The following is a 17,212-nucleotide window of genomic DNA, read 5'->3' on the forward strand; positions in this document are numbered from 1 at the left end:
TGCTTCAGTGCGCGGGCTCGAGCTCGGGCTCAAAAACTGTGTTACATTCGCGCGTTCCGATGCCCTTATCCAGCCCGAGCTATAGTGCACCGGGCAGCTTCCCAAGTGCACACGCGAGGATGCGTGAGAAGCAGGAGCTGGTCTTGGAAAGCGCGCTGCGTTACGAAAGACGGCTCGCGGCTCTCCGTCCCGAACCAGGCTGGAAAACTGGAGCCTTTCGTGCAAAAGGCCCCACTATCCCCCCCGGCAAGACCGGGCCCTATTTGCGCCACATACCTCAAAAACCCGCCGACGAGGGCCTTTTTCGGAGCAGCATTTGGTCAGGTTCAGGTTTTGTTGTTTTATGTGTTGGAGCTTGTTTTTGTGTGCTGCACGGGGCGCGGGAAGAGGGTCCGCTCTCCGGGGGCAGATCGTGCCCGCGCGACACACAAACATGCTCCAAACGAATTATGTTGGGGCAGCAGGGTGGAAAAGAGACAGCGAGAGTTAAACAAAAAAGCGCGCGATACTTCACGAGCTGAAGATACGAATGTGTTGGTGTTGGCAGGAACTGCCATACACAAAACACGGCATTTTCGCGAAACCACAACAAACTTGGGCCCACGTTTGGGGGGATGGACTGGTTGGAGAATCCCTAAAGAAGGGCGAGAACCGGGAGGGAGTCGCCACGTTTGTAGCTTTTTAAAGTACACGCGCGTCTCGGTGTTTGTGAGAGCTTGTCGTCATGGTGATGCTGCCGTGAAAGTAGCATTGAAGAGGAGGCATGTGCTCTTCTTGCTCTATCTCTCTCTCTGTCGTTCGCATATTGCCTGGAGAGGTCTGATCGTGGCTGCCAAGACCGGTTCCTTGAACGGTGTGGTGTGGCCCCCAGCAGGACGGAAGACGAGGGATGGCGTTCTTGAGATCTTCCCCGTTCCCCACACGCGCAGCATAGTCGCGGTTTTCGTTTGCCGGTTATGTTGCCGCATGCCACGAACGCTCGAGACGCTGCCGTCGCCGCCGCCTCGCACACACCGGTTAGTGGCTTGTGAGTGTGTGGCGGTGGGTTTGGTTTTTGTTCGTTAAAATTTTGAACCAACGCCAACGACGGTCTTGGACTTGAGAGATAGAGAGACGCGAACGCTCAACGGGCCAACCTTTGAATGGCGGGCTTTCGTTTGGAGCGATCCCGGGCTTCCTCGGGACGGAGGGGAGTGCTCCCAGGGAGGCTCAACTGTGCGGGACGGGACGGAGGGGTACTTTCGATTCAGTTTAAATCGTAACGAACTTGTTTTTCCCCCCTGGAGCGAGTTTTGGGAGCGTGCGCGCGCGCGCATTTTTATTCTTCCATTTTGATACTGAAGCCGCGTCTGTGTGCTTGTCTGTGTGCTTATCTGCCGAGAACACAGGGCGCGGATTTACACACAGCGCCGTCCGTATGAATTGAAACTTGATCATGTCCGCTGCTTTACATCTTTCACCAGCGCATTCCACCGGTGGCTGCAGGTGGATCGGATACGCTAAAAAAAAAAACACCCAACCCCAGGGCGGTGCGCCGGCTAGCAAGGAGGAACTCACTTCACGACTCACGTCTCTCTTCTTTTCCTTTCATTTTTTCAGGCTCCATCGACGGTTTCCCTTCACACGCGGAACTTTTGCCAAAGTGTGTGTGTGTTGAGCCCTGTTCGCGAAACTCGAGGATCGCCATCGGTGGTCGAAAATCGAAACCCCTGGCCGGCAGCGTCTGCCAGTGATCGACACACGATCGTCGCAGACGGACCACCGTTGTGAACCGTTTGTGTGTGTGTCAGCAGCAATAGCCTCCAGCCCCAGGGCAGGACCTCCCGTGCCATCGCGTGGACGGTCCGGACGGACTTCATCGGACTCGCCTCAGTGCCTCGGTGTGGTGAGCGATAGATAAAACACGGAAAAGCTCGTTTGCGACGTTATCAGGTGAATGTTTTCTGTCTAGACCTGCGACAGGTAACTAGCAGCGAGCGATAGGCTAGTTGGCCAGTCTGTGTGTGTGTGTGTGTGTTTTTGTGTAAGTGGATGATAAGGAAGCTTGAGCTTTTTCGGGTTCCCTTTTGCGCTCGGCGTCGAAGTCGGTGTTTTAGGAACGCGAGCGGTCGATGACAATGTTTGGTGCGGCCGGGAAGGCTGGTGATGCTGGTCATCGGTGCTGCGCGTGGTGTCCGATGGTGTCGCAGGCAAAGGTCCCGTGTGCAGTGATCGTGTCTTCGTTCCCGGTAGCTCCAGTGCGGTGTGATATCTAGGCGGCAAGAAGTGGCTACATTTTGTGATAGAAAACGAAACCTGTGGGGTGGAAAACGTAGAAAAAAAGGCGAGACGCGTTGATAGTGTCGTTTTGGAGAAGAATTGTTGTCGTTTTGTGGAGTGTTTTTCGTGCAAGGCGAGTGCAAGTTACAAGCAAGCATTCCTGAAGTGGGTAGTGGAGCCGTTATCGCTGCATAGCTTGAAGTGGTTCCGTTTATGGTTGGTCGCGAGAATATTAGTCAGCGCAGGAAGTCTGGACGATTTCCTGGGAGCGTAAAGAAGCGATAGATAGAGAGGGATAGTGAATGAGTGTGTAAGTGTATGTGTTTTCAGAAGAACCGGAGCAAAGAATCGTAAAAAAAGCCCGAGGAGACCTTACCGTCGCCTCCAGACACACCCAGCAGCAGCAGCAGCAGTAGCAGCAACGCCTTTTCTACTTCGCTAAACCCACCAGCTTCCTCTCCCCGTAGTCATGACAACGAATACTAGCAACCTGAAGCTATCTGGAAATATCATAGGTCTAACAGGCAAGCAATCACAACCGCACACCCAACAGCAACAGCAGCAGCAGCAGCTACAACAGCAGCAACAGCACCATCACCAGCTCCAGCAGCAGCATCTTCAGCAGCAATTGCACAAGCACAAACTCAAACAAGCCCAACAGCACCTCCAACAGCAACAGCAACAGCAGCAACAGCAACATCAGCAAGTAACAGGGACGGTGGTGACGACCTCACTGTCGAACGGTGTCGGGCACCATCCTGGCGGTGGCATCTTCACGTCCGCCCTCAATGGTGGTGGGCTGGTGAAGTCCCCGAGCGGTATCCCCCAGCAAACGTCGGCCGGTGGTGGTGGTGGGACGGGCCAGGCACCGGGTAGCCACATACCGCCCCGCTATCAACCACCACCGCACCCACCGGGAGGCATCCTCAAGAACGGGTACACGAACGGCGGTCACCTGAAAGCAGCCTACCAACGACCGGAAGGAGCCCAAAACGGAGGACTCGCGTACAACGGCACCAACGGCAAGGGATACTTCGGCGAGCATCTGAAGAAGCCGTCGAATCCTTCCCGCTTGCTTGCGCCCCGTCAGCATATCCGCTTCTCGAATCTACCTCCACTGGTGAACGGTGGTCCAGCGGCTCCGGCGAGTCAGCCGGTTCAATCGCAGCAGGCTGCGATCACTGTCCATCAGCAGCAACAGCAGCAACAGCAGCAGCAAATCCAAACGCTACATCATCTTCCTCCAGCACCGCACGCAAGGCTCAGCTCGGAGTCTTCCTCGGAAGATCAGACGACCAGCTCGACCCGATCGTTGCAGGCTCATCTGGCGCACGCGAAAGCCCCACAACCGGCGCCGGCATCGAACGGTCCCTCCGCCGGTCACATCCATCAAACGACGGCAATAGTGCATCAAAGTAGTCAACCGGCGAGTACGAACGGACCGACCACGAACGGGTCGGGTCTGCACAAACCATCCCAACCTTCCCACCTGCCCACTGCGACCGGTGTCCATCAGCAGCAGCAACAGCAGTCCCAGCATCCGGTTCAGACACTCCAGCAGCACCAATCAGCACAGCAGCAGCAGCAGCAACAGCAGAACCAGGAAATGTTGAAGTTTGTCCGGAAAGCGGAGTCCGAAACCTCCTCCACACCGACCTCATCCAGTGGGGGTGGAGGTGGTGGCGGAGGACGCATCTCGGCGCTGGAGCAGAACCGGCACTTTCAGGTGAGTTGGCATCCCAATCCCTATTCGGGAGTGTTTGGTGCATCCGACAGGTTGCGGGACTTTCGAACGGATCGAACATCGAGGAATGGGATTGCCAGTGAGAGGCACGCGCGTGTGTTTACACCCAGCGGGAAACCTGTTTTCGCAATGCCGGGTGGGCACAGCCCAGTTCCCGCTTTTACCTTTAAGAGAGCGGGGAGGAGTGTCCACCCCTCCCGTTCGATCCCAAACGAAGGAGAAAGTTTTTGACCTTTTCCCGCCCCGTTCGCCATCGACGTGTGATGTGGGACTGATTTCTGGATGTGGTGCCGCTCGTGGAAGGGGGAGACATTGAGTGGGGCGCCTAAAGGCGCGATAGACCCGTAATGGACCCGTGCGTGTCCCGTCTCTGGTAACTGGTTCGAAAGTTGTTCCCCTGGCCGTGTGTGTTGTTTATCAGTGATAAAATTTCACCCGAAAAATGTCCCCGTTTGTGTGTGTTGATGCGATTTCCCTGCTTTTGGATGTGTCTTGCCAAGGAGTCAGATGTACGGGAGGGGTCGCCAACTCGTTTTAAAGATCCACCATGCGATGTCTTGTTTGCGACACAAACACTAAAAGGGAAGAAAGGAAAAAAAGGAAAGTTATCTTCCGACACGATCTCTAAAACCGTTTAGAGGCTGGTTCGCCCCGGTTTTGTCATCTCTGTGTTGTTGTTGTGAGTCACGCGCTTTGCGAAAAGTCTCCGTTGACAGTGCGGTGGGCGCAATTTGTCAATTCGATATGGTTCGTTTCCGTACGATTGTCACGCTGGTGGACTTGTTGTAGCATTGTCGTTTTGTTCTCCATTAGGGGAAAGGGCACGTCTAAAGTGTCTCCTCCACCGTGACGAAGGGGGAGTGCTTCCATTACGCCGTTGACTTTCGCCCAGATCTAGACACACACAACCTCAAACAATGTAGTCACCCCGTACAAGCCCTTTGATTATGATGAATGAGTTTTGCTTTACGAAAGGCGATTGCGATTAGACCGACTAGACGGGCACAATCGAAACGGCCGCAACTCTAGGTCCGTACAAATAGGTGTTTTGCCTGAACCGGGGTGTGATGTTTTGCTCCATCCAATGTGCAGCTCCATCTAGAAAGGTGTCGAAAAATACGGCGAGCCTTTGAAAAGGGCAAAAGCCCGGTTGTGAGAGAAATTTCATAACCAAAAACGGACGGCGGCGAGAAAAGAGCTGCATTACATGGTGAATTTTGAGTGAAAATTAAAATCAAATTAAAATTACATACCGAACGTGTCGTGTACGTTGCTTCATTGTTCTTCACTTTCCCATGCTTTGCAGGCTTTGCGCAGGGCTTTACTTACAACAACCTTTTCCAATACGAAAATTTTTCCAAACAAAACACACGCGAGGGCGACATTTAGGCTATTTGGAATCGACATCCAGCGAACCCCGAAAACCCTTTTTGCAAACAAAGGTCATCGCTTTCTCGCCTCTTTCTCGCCGGCCGTAAAAAGCTTCTTTGCACGATTATTTCATTAAGTCGGGAAAAAATTACCCTTTGTAAATGCTTCAACTTTGTAGCCGCATGCACACGAGCTCGCTGTGCATTTGCGTTGCGATGATATGTGTGTGTGTGTGTGTGTGTGCAATGAACTGGGAGAGAAGGGAGAGAAGAAGCGATCATTTCTTGTTGTTTCGTGTTTGCTTGCTGATTGCTTTTTGGCTTGCGGATTCGGGGGCTTTGGGGGGGGCAATGCAGATATATACATATATTCCTGCGCACTTGGTGGCCAGGCCCGATCGCGGCCAGTAATAATGCTCCGTTAGGTTAATTTCATTCGGCATTATGATGCTGTGCTTGTGTGTGTGTGCTATGGCGTATGAAATCCGTGATAGCTGTGTTGGTTGGAAGTTTAGAGAAAGAGAAGAATATAGTTGGAATTTACTAAATTAGATGAGAAAAGGTAGTAAAAGTTTAAGCTTAAAAGTCAGATTAATAACAACCAAAGAAAATAGCCTCAAAGTGTCTTCATTTGAGACGATTTATCATGTGTCTCTGATCGTCTTAATAGGTTAGATAATTTCCCTACCCCGTCCGGCATTGTCACTCTTAATAAAACCATTTACGATACGGCCGTGCCAATTCACACGGTCGCCATTTAAGACACGCAAATTAAGCGTCATAATGCTAAATAAAGTCCATTTATCTTTAAATCACTGATGGCACACACCATTCAGACAAAGAAGGAGAACGGAGACAGTGGCAAATAATAAAATCTTTGGAAGCGGAGAAGCAACAAATGAAACAAAACAAAAAAACAGCAATAAAACATTCCCAAAAGTAAAGAAAGAACTCTCTGTACAATAGTTTATAAAAGGGCAATAAATAAAGCCACGGAGGGTGGAGCGTTTCGTTTTTTGGAGCGGGAAATGCCATTTCATGCCATTCACAAAAAAAAAAAAACGGAAACGAGGGACACTGTTTGGGGTTCGACGTGTAGAAGCGAAACAAAAGTGAGAGTACCGGGTTCGAGCCCGGTCTAATCTGGTGCAATTTATCGCTTCCCGTTGTTGCTAATATTGAAAGCGACGTTGGAGAAGGGAGGAGATTAATAAAAGAATAGCACACACACACAGACACAACATTCACATGTGCGCATAAACGAAGGAAAACATATTATTTCCGGTACTTTTGCCCCCGGTAGCAATGGCTCGTAAAAACACCTTGCACAGAAAGAATACTCATTCCCCCTTCGCCGTATGGTCGCGTGTGCTGGGTTCCAAAGCGCACCGGAACCAGCTGGGCGCAGGCACTTCAATTTTTAATGCGTTCTGAAGCGATGGTACATCATAAAAGAGCCGTACCGGATGGTATGGTTCCGACTGCAAGTGTTCGTTCAAACAGAAAACCCAAAAACTACTCTCTGTTCAAATCCGCTCCACTGCCAAAGTAAGGGTTCGTCGCTTGCGTTGAAGTCGTTCGTTTTTGCGTGCGCTGCGACGGCGGCTGCCGTCAGAGATTGCTGCAGCCTGCAGCTGTTGCGCTGTGCGGGCTGAGAGTGTTAACCGGTCGGTCAGTTTGGGAAGCCTTTAATGAAATTTCAATTACTCGTTTCGGTGGCATCTCTCCGTTCCGTTTGCCCCGTCACATCTAATTGCAAGTCGCAAGCCGAGTGGCTGTATGGCTTCCCCTTTGGACGTTTTCTCACCTCTCGTTCGCTCTGCTTTGGGGCTGGTGTGTAGTACCCTTCACCGGCTTAAGCTAACGTCACGGTCAGCTCAGGCTCTTCATCCTTTCGGCACCATACGTCCAGATCGAATTGCATGCGCTGAGAGAGAGTCAGAGGTCTCTGTGCCGTTTTGCTGCCCCATTCCCAGGCAGTGCAAACCATCAGGGCAGCGCAAATTAAGTAGTTTTGTCGTTGTTTTTGTTTGCCTCTTTCTTCTCACCCTTCCTCTCTCATCCAACCTCTCCAGTTCTCAGACACTTGTGTCAGTTTTTCCACGCATGCCCATTCGGTTCGCTTCGCACCCGTTTATTAGCAATTGCGGAAAAACGAAACATTCCACCGCACCACTGCAATCCGGTTAGTCTAATGATCGTGCGTGTGTTTCTGTGTGTGTCGGTGTTGGGCGCCCAGGGTCGCCAAGGTGGATGGGAATTTTGGATTTTACCCCGTTTGGTGGCCGCCGTTTGTTTGAACCGTGTTTGCGTGTTTTGTGACTTTCAAAAAAAAGATCGGCTCTACCACTCATGATGTTGTGTGACTGTGCGGGTCGGAAACGGAGGATGATGGCGGAGGGGCTCTAGCCTCGATAAATCTGGGCATTATCTTAATTTTTGTCCATGGGTTTCAAACGGACGTTCAAACCGGGGATGGGGATGGGTGGTTTGACCGAGCATAATATAATGACCAAAATTATGACGCACCGCAAGCGAGTTTGGGGTTTGAAGGGGTTTTCCGTCTTCACCTCCGGTGAGTGGTAGGTTCCCCTCGCGACACGCTCACATGGCCCTGTTCGGTGTGGAGAATTGTGTCGCTTCCTTTTCGGGGACCGAAATTGGCCAGATTTTTTGGGGGATTGTTGTGCGTTTCCTTCCAAATGCGGTGGAATGTTGCCGCACAGTTCATCTGGCAGCAAAATTACCCTGCTCACTAGTCAGTCCAGTTTCCACTGCCCAATCAACTCACACCTTACCTACTGGGCAATGGTTTGTGGTGTGGTGGCTGTGTGTCGCTCAGTTCCCGAAACAACCGGAGCCTAAAAACTAACAACACATGCAAACAAAATGCTACATACCAAACAGTGCGCACAGCGGTTGGAGCTGTGCTGTGGCCAGAGAACATAAAAATAAAGGTACGCAACGTCATAACAACAACATCTTTAATTGCATTAACAAACATTGGCAACTGGCTGGCGAACGCGCAGTGTCTGTGTTTTTTTATCGCTTTCTTTCGCAACCGAGCGGGTCGTGCTCTCTGCGTGCTCTCGGTGTGTGAGCTGCCCGAATCACGCCATACGCAAATAAAACATTGTTTACGCATGCTGCTGCTTGCTGTTTTCTGCAATTTCGTCATTTAAACATTACTGCGAGGGGAACGTAAACGATCGTCGGTTGGTTGGTTGGTTGGATGGCGGTGGCTAAGAATTGTGATACCATTGTAGTGCTTGAACGTCGTGTACGTTTTGCGCCGTACCCGCACTGATTACAGTCTGGGAACGGGACGGAAGCCAATCCCACGCCTATAAAGCACGCCCTGTAGCACAGCAGCTGCCGGGGGGGAGAGATGAGATTTACCTGGCAGGCATAAATTAGCGTGTAGTTTTTGTTGTTGAATTTGAATGAAAATTGGGTGTAACACGCAGGGCGGTGTACGCATTTAGCAGTTGGTGTTTCGCAAAAAAAAAAGTCGGGCTTGGACGGGATATTTTGAAAGCAAGTCATGCAATGAGACACTTAAATTTGCTTTGCGTTTTGGGTGTGTGAAGAGAACATTATTTGTCAAGAATGTTTAGGGAATATTTTAGCCTATTTGTATGCAAATAAAGGTGTTGAGTGTTTGTAAAGAAGATAAAATGGCCTTTTTTGAGTCATATCTAGGCTGTAGAGATAGAAAAAAAAAATCAATAACGAATGTGAATGTGTTGCTGATGAAAGCTAATTTAGCTTCCCATAATTCGGTGTCATAAATTCCCTTCGTCGAGATGTCTCATGTTCCGTTCCCGCCCCGATCTCCCGATAGTGTCAGCACCGTTGTTTCGTTAAGCGACACTTCTGTACCGCTCTCCAATCAATTTACCGAGCAGGAAATCGAATTATACACCCACACAAATTCTAGGCCCTACGGAGCGAGCGAACGAAATGGTTTCGTTTGATAATCTCGAGCGGAGATTGAAGAAACAACGGAATTGGATCTGTGTGCGTCTAGCGCACACACACCCCTTTTTTGGGGGAGTTTTCTGAGCCTCCCGCTCCGGATTTTGTCGCTCTAACCTGGCCCGCACGATTGGATCGTTAATCAAGCGTAAGTGTAACGACCGATCGCCCACGGACGATTCTAGCATTGCCGAATTCATCGTGGTGTTGATCTATGTTGATGCTTGATGGTGCCTGGCCCCTGTCTCGTGTCGGTTTATTGGATGACAATAATCACTTCCACCCGGCTGGAGTGCGGAGTTTGCAGGAGGATCGTGCCGACGTTTGAGCAATTGCTTGATTAGGGAGGCCCGACGGACGACGACGACGACGACGAGGTCTGGAGTGCAGGAGTGAGTCATGTCGTAAAGTCTAACGAACCCTTTTGCCTCCTAACCGCTGCGCCAACGCAAACTACTAGTGCGCGGGTACGTAGAGAACGGGTTGGGCGTTTAGATGGGTTGGACTGGCATCACCATGTGGTATGACGCGTTGGACTGTTTTAGATACAGGGCGGATACCGTGTGTTGTAAATGTTATGAATATGTACATAACACAAAAAAAAAAAACAGCAAAAGGGCACACGTTTTCTGCGAATGTGTCTGCGTGTCTGTATTTCTTTTTTGCTCAATTTTGCGGAGGATCAATTTACGATCGTATGAAAAAGTCACATGCGTGACATTTCACCCACTTTGTTTCCGTTTCCTCTCGTGCTCATGCTCCACTCAAACGGGGAGGGGGGAAGCCTTTTTGTGTGTGCAACGAATCATACACCGAAGCTGCGGCGTAAACAAAACATAATTCATTCATCCCGCGATTCCCACCGCCCAAAACTGCCGTGAACCGTGACGGGGCAGCGGGCAGTGGACCGCAAACCGGAGCTCTCGGAGTGTTTGGGTGTCCGGTGCAGCCCACCGCATTATGTGGGAAGAACGAACGGAACGTTGGACGTTAGCCGTTGGAGGCGTTCTACTCTCGCAGTTTGTGCAAAGCCCAAATGCACATCGGTGAAAGTGTAAAGCTCCCGTCTGCAGCGCAACCGATCGAGGTCGACTGGTTGCCGGTATGCTGAAGAGGTGTGGCCTTTGCAATGCTGCAGCAAAGGGGGTGATTTTTGCAATCTAGAATCGAGATCGGTGGGTGTGGAAGTGGGTTTCTTTTTCTTCTTCTAGTTTTTAAATTATAACACACTACCATACCCATCCGACGGGGGAAATGGCGCACAATGGGAAAAAAGTTTCGCCCAGTTCCGGTGAGATAATGGCCGCCCAAGGAAAGTGAGACCATGGCGGCAATTATTACAAATGTATTCAAATCACGTCATCACATCCCATGGGAAGCGCAGACATGGTTGGAAGAGCATAAGAATCGGTTTTTATCAGCCTATTTGCCTGCTTTATCTCTCTATCAAACAGAGTCGGCGTAGAATATGCTAAAGATCCCTCTTCTGTGAAGAAGAAATGGAAAGTATTTTGCGCTAGACAGGGCCCCATACGTCTATGTCTGAGAATAAATTACCTCTTCTGTGTGGGGCTGGGTGGAGTTGCACTAAGGGCCACACTACTGCAGCAAACGCTTCAGCCATAAAATTACACCTATAATTACACATGTTCACTTCAATCCGCATCGCTTGTGGTTGTGCAACGGAAGGTGGTGAAGTTTTGGTGTGCAAGGCACCATTGAAAGAGAGACAGAGCGATACTTTACGACCACAAATATCGCCACCGGCGGCGACGTGCCAGGATTGAGTTGCGCGGATCGCTTTATGGATGTCATCGGTGGATGTCTTGTCGGACTGGATTCGCCGGTACAAATGGACGAACAGGAAGAAACAGAGCGTCTCTTTTTATTGGTAACGTATTTATTACACTTTCGGTTACGCGCGAAGAGAGTGCGGGAGCCGACAAAGAAGCGTTTGTGTTGTAAATTATCGCACAAACTGTTGTTAAAAACGAATAAAAACGAGTGCTGTTGAACAAACAGTGCGCAGTGCACCAAATCCGTTACAGTTGTTACGCAAAGAAAGTGAGAAGACGGGCTCGTAAAAACAAAGTCGATACAGTCGACGGACTTACACTGCCCAAGACGGCACTGCCTAACAGGTTCGCCTGATGAAGTTAGTTCAATAAACTTTTTACGGGTTGAAAGCAGAAGAACGAACGAACGCGGCCCAGGTCAGGAAGAGGTCAGCCCAGTACTCCATTTGCAACAGGTTCCCTTTAGGGTGCCTTCTTGCGCATGAAAGACGCTCGAAATATCGGTGACCAACTTCACCGACACCGCGGGGTATCTTTCTCTTGGCCCCCGGGTACTGGCGTTTCGCGCCGACTTTCGACACCGGGACAGGTGAAGCGTTCTTTCGGGTCCCGGCTTGTTCGCATTCCACTTTGTTCCACTGTATCGTTCTTTCTCTCTTCGGCTCTTTCGGCTGACAGATGATCGATCGTGTGCGCAACATAGTCGCCCCTGCGTCAGGGTCAGTCTCCTCCTCGATCGATCTTTTTGCGCTTCTCGCGCACTTCACTGCGCAAGCGGTCGGACAGCTGCTTCACCTGAAGCGAGCATTGAGATTATGGCAAATATTTACCCCCTTGGTACGGGGTGTTTTTCACTGCCAACTCCAATCAAACACAGGCTCACCGGGCTCAACAATGTGTTTCATTCATGGTCTGCGAGGGGTTTCGCGGACCCACCGGTTGTCATAATGGAATTTTAAGGCTCGGGCGGTGGTGTGTATGGACATTGTGGTCCAACGCACTCGCACGTCATACGATGGAAATTGATGACCGTAGGGAAAGGGAAGCTGCTTGAGAAACGTGCGGAAGCAATGATGACCACGCACCACCACGATGGCTTATTTCCGATACCGGAATCGAACAGCTAATTGGATGCGTTTCCTTCGTCTCGAGGCTGTTGGGTACTTCGTGGGGATTCATTGGAAGATTGGGAAACATTTAACTAGCCAGCGAAAAATGTGGTAAAACGGTACAAAATTGCAACCACTTCACCACTGGGTGGGTAGTAGCATTGCGAGATTGCAATTGCGTGAACAAAGGAAAAGAAGGGAAACAGCGATGATGCCGGTTAAACGGTTCCAGTTTTGGGCGTCGTTTGGGCGATGATTACCATCATCAAACTCATCATCACCACCAGCGCACCATTAGTGTCATTATTCAATTGGACAGAAAAACGATGCGCGCGAGGGAGTTGGTGCATTCGGCAAGTCAGTGGAGGATGTCGGTGTGGATGTTGGAAGGCGTTGAAAAGCTCGCCCGCACGCTCACCCTAATGACAGGTCGGTCTCATTAAAGCAAGTGACGACTTCACTGTGAAACGCGCGCAGAGATACAAAGTGTTTCGAAAAGAAAAGACGAACTCCAATGCCCAATGCTCACAAAGACTTTGAAGCGTTTTATCATCACTATATCCTGCCGGGCCTGTTGAGGTAAGCAAACGGATCCGATTCGGTGCTGAATAAGGTTTAATCCTTCAGCCCTCGGACTTGTGCGGGGTGTAGACGATTTGGGTAAGTATAACAAATTGTCCTGCACCATTGAGGTGGCGAAGAAAAGATGATTAATGGATGGTGTGAGTGAGCGTGCTTGCTTGGAGCGCTTGGGAGTCGCTGACAAATCGGGCCGGATAAGCTGGAAGCTGGGATCACTGGTTAAAAAATGACCTACATGAGTTTTTCGAAGCCAAAACGACTGCTGCTACTCATCGCTCGTTTCACACACACGCGCGCTTGTGTGTAACTTTGTAGAGCATCTCGGGGCATTCGGGGAGAGAGTTCCAGGGCGTGTGTGTGATGCTGTGATGTCGCGCTGTGGACGTCTTCAAATTTCAGTTCCCACGACCCATTGCGGACACCCAGTGTCCCACGGCGGAGAGGGCGAAGAATATGCGCTTGCCTCCCAACCAAGCCTGCGCAGCAGATTGGTCGAAGAAGAAGCCCATGTGCAGGGCTGCAAAACATGTGTAAACGGGTCCGTCGGGTTGTGTTGTCCGGCTGGTGGGAGAGAGAGAAATGGAAAGAGAGCGAACAAGGGATGGCACGGCATTCCTCTGTTGGTGCAGGCATCTCCCTAGATGTGAAGCCGGACGCTGCCAAGTGCCGGCGGCCTTCAACCGGACGCATTCGTTATTAGAAGACTAACTTCCTCGGCTTCGGCCGGGTGTACACGGTCGTACACTTAATTAACTGACACCACCATTCTGCCACTGCGCCATCATCATCATCATCATCGTCATCATCCATCGCGTGGTGTGCATGCGTAAGCAAAACGGGGTCTCGCGCGAGCGGGGTCGTGAGCACTTCCGGACGACGCACCGGGTGGCTACCGGGGAGACTTCGATTGGATTTATGAGACCGCAACCTACCCGACCGGCTGATTGATTCGCCTGAGAAAAAGGGGGCCGCAGAAAAAAGACCTCTCCCCCCCCCTCCTCCCGGTCCATCAAGAATCGGTCACGGCTGATGACGCAGGGATGAACATGGCTTCGGGTTTCAGGCGCTGGACGACTTTTAATCTCTTCATCTTCTTCGGATGGAGGACATCCCGCCCGCTCTTCGGGAGGTGTTTATGATGGGGTGTTGTGCGATGGGGGGAAAGGGGCTAATCAGTGGTTACGCACCGGTCCAGTAGCTCTAACCACTGTGTGCTGTGAAGTGGGTCAGGCCCCGGTGTGCCGGTGAGCAAGATGCGGCGCTCTGGGTGTGTATGTGTATTGGAATTCGCTACGGCAGATGCGGAGTGGGAGTCTCCCTCTTTGCGCGGTTCGAGGGATTACCGACACCGCAGGATGTTGGTATTAAAAGGGTTTTTGTTGTGATTGTTGTTATGCGGTGTGTGTGTATGTGGATGATATGTTTATAAGATTGGAAGTGATTATTTACCCCGAAAGAGATTTGTGCGGGGAGGATATCGTTCGTTAAAGACAATTCATCATTAGAGTAGTGGAGTGGAGAGAGTCATTAATGGAACTGACGCGAATAAAATTCTACACCATGGAAGGTTGATTGAGATGTTGAGATGGCTTTGGAGTCATTTCTGATGTTTGTTGATTGTTACAGCCCTTTTAAAGGGTCACAACGCTCGAGATGTGTCGTCAGTCGAGTCAGAATGTTGAAATATGACGCTCTGGGCAACACAAAACGATGTTTTATAAACAAACTCAGCACATGTTTGTGAACATTCAACACCCAAGATGATCATAAACCCCCGGTAGCATGTAAGCAGCGTACATTACACAGTTGATAGGGCTACGAATACGGGATAGGATAAATAAATAGCCATAAATAGAATGGTACAGCGAATGACCCAATTCCAACACTTTTACGTAACGCTCCTATGGGATCGTTTCGGAATCCGATCCATCTGTACCGTTTCGGGTAACGCTCAAGAATCCTGTCCCGGGTGCTAGATGAAACTGGAGATGAAATGGAGAGATTATAATCAAATTCAACCGGGCCAACACCAGTCATCTTCAGAAGTTACTTCGGCTTAAATGTGAGGAAGATGAGCGCGCGTGCCTTGGACTCTTCTGCTCTTTGATCTTCAGTTTGAGGTGTTCTTGATCAGCTCATCCCAGATCTGAGGTGATCGATAAACATGTCAATTTTCTGTTGAACGTTTTTCTCGAGATCTCCTTTTACCGGGATCTCCAGAGAGCATGATAATTGATACAAGGTGTGGAGGAGAGAGCTTAGAGCTCCCTCACATATGGTTTGAATTAAAGCACCCGCACGCGGCACCGAAGAGTGTGAAGAGTCATTTGCTACCAGCACTTTGAACAGATGTTACGGGAACGGTTTCGGTTGTAAATAGGGGAAAAGGATGTCCAAAGCCCTTCGCTCGCACTGAAGACCCAAACAAAACCGTTGACCGTTGAGGGAGTTACGGAGAAATAGGTTACGCGTTTGTTTGTATTTGCCTCTGCTCCTCTTCCTGTCACGTGTCACGTGCACGGCTGCGGCGGTACCCAATTCGAAATTCCACACGACTCTCTAGGGGGGGTTGGTGTTTTCTTTTTCCCCTCTTGCTCCCCTCTAATATCACTTGTGTTTACTCCGTGCTCCGCACTCGCGGCTGTGTTGTTTTGTCCTCCTTTCAAACATCATTTGCAAGAGACAAACGCTTTCCATGTGGAACGAACGGGGGAGAAGGGAACCTCACGGTGGTTAAACGGAGAAAATAAAGTTAGAATAAATAGAAAAAAAAGTGGTTGCTATTGAAGGGCACAAGAAAAAGACGGGAAAAACGATGACACTGGAGAGTGATTGATTGAAGCAGGAAACACATTTGTAAGAAAGAAATGAAAGAAAACTGCTGCGAGGGCCAGGAAAGGAGAACCGCATACAGGGAGATGGTAATCGAATAGACAAGAAGTAGAAGAAGAGGCAGGCATAACAAAAACAACGACTGAAAAATGCGGCACAAAGAGAATGGTTTGAAGGTTTCCCTTTGAAGCTGTGAAAGAAGAACCCTTCGCCAACGGACAGTTAGCAGACGGGACGGGCGGGCGAGCGATTTCCCTTCCCGAAAGGGTCCCGTTTTATGTTTACTTGCATAAGTGGAACATTAGCGGGCAGTAAATCGAAAACACTTTTCACCTTTTGGTGGGCCGGTTTTTTTATTCTTCTATTATTTCCCTCTTAGGTCCGGTGGGGTCGGTTTCGGTCGCTGGTCGGGCAAATTGTGTACGGCACGTCGCGGGTCTATGGGTGAACGTTACCGGGTGGGTTTTACGCTTGACAGGAACTCCCACGGCAAAATCGCTTCCCCTGTTTCCCTTCTCAAATCCAATCCCCAAAGGGGAGAGGGGTATCGGCGACTCGTGCCCGAAGGTGCCAGCAATTAACGAATTATAATTTACAATCGCTCAATAAATCGCTCATAAATGCAACCTACCACTAGCTCCATCGCGGCGCCCCCCTAGCACTGGGTTGGATAATTATGGGTGGAGTTTGTACCATTTCTAGCGGCAAAGTGTGAACTCTCGATCATTAGGGTGCCCCGGGGAAAAGGGGAAAGGGCGTCTTTTCCCCCTCCAGATTGAGTATTAGCCAACGCACTACTACATCGTGACATCGGGCCGGTTGTGCGGGTATTATTTCTGGCATTTTGCAGCGATCGGAGGGAAAACGATCAAGGTGGAAAAGTAGATCGGTGGAACACCGGCGGTGTACACAGGGGTTTGAGCAAATACGGCACCGGATCCCGGGGCCAATGAAATTAATTTCAATTGATCGGTCAGCGTTCTTTTACCGTGGCACGTTTGCATCTCTGTGTCTGTGGTGCTGACGGTTACGCTGCGACCTACCGTTTCGGTGTTTTTTTTGTTGTATTGCTCCACCCGGGCGATAGTTCAAAGCTTTCTGGTGAGTAGTGTTTTTGCTGTGGCCTTTCCTGGGTGTTGTTGTGGTTGGAAATGTGAGAGGCGAGAAAATTGGATTCCTGCAGAGCAGTGGGGAATCAAAAAGAGGTGCAGCCTGGTTTCGTTTGGAGTTTATTTCCTATCTTGGTGGTTGGATGCTTGACATAGAGATGGAAATAAATGTGAAACTGTTGGTTTACTTTACCTCCGTTTTATGTTAATTATGAGGAACAAATATGTTTGAAGAATGTATACGATAGTTAATGTTATTGGAGCTGCTATGTAGGAATGATCGCTTTATTGAGGATTCAATAATAAGTTTCATTTAATCCTCAAAAGCGTTCTCTATTCATAGCAATACCTATGTCAATGTCTAACAAAAGGCAACTCCAAGAAGGCTAAAGTGTGCAAAGGGACATCATCGTTGGACATTTCCGGAACAGAG

General features: G+C 50.0%; 1 protein-coding gene across 1 annotated transcript in view; it reads left to right on the forward strand.

Annotated features, from left to right (window-relative positions):
• Nucleotides 1-17,212, forward strand: part of LOC1277773 (methylcytosine dioxygenase TET) — a 43,878-nt gene that overhangs the window by 21,385 nt on the left and 5,281 nt on the right. The window contains exon 2 of the mRNA XM_061656012.1: nucleotides 1,600-3,985. Coding sequence (XP_061511996.1) covers nucleotides 2,729-3,985 — 1,257 coding nt within the window. The 5' untranslated portion in view covers nucleotides 1,600-2,728. The remainder of the gene's footprint in view (nucleotides 1-1,599; nucleotides 3,986-17,212) is intronic.

Source organism: Anopheles gambiae, chromosome 3, assembly GCF_943734735.2.
Source record: "Anopheles gambiae chromosome 3, idAnoGambNW_F1_1, whole genome shotgun sequence".
In the NCBI taxonomy this organism is placed as follows: domain Eukaryota; kingdom Metazoa; phylum Arthropoda; class Insecta; order Diptera; family Culicidae; genus Anopheles; species Anopheles gambiae.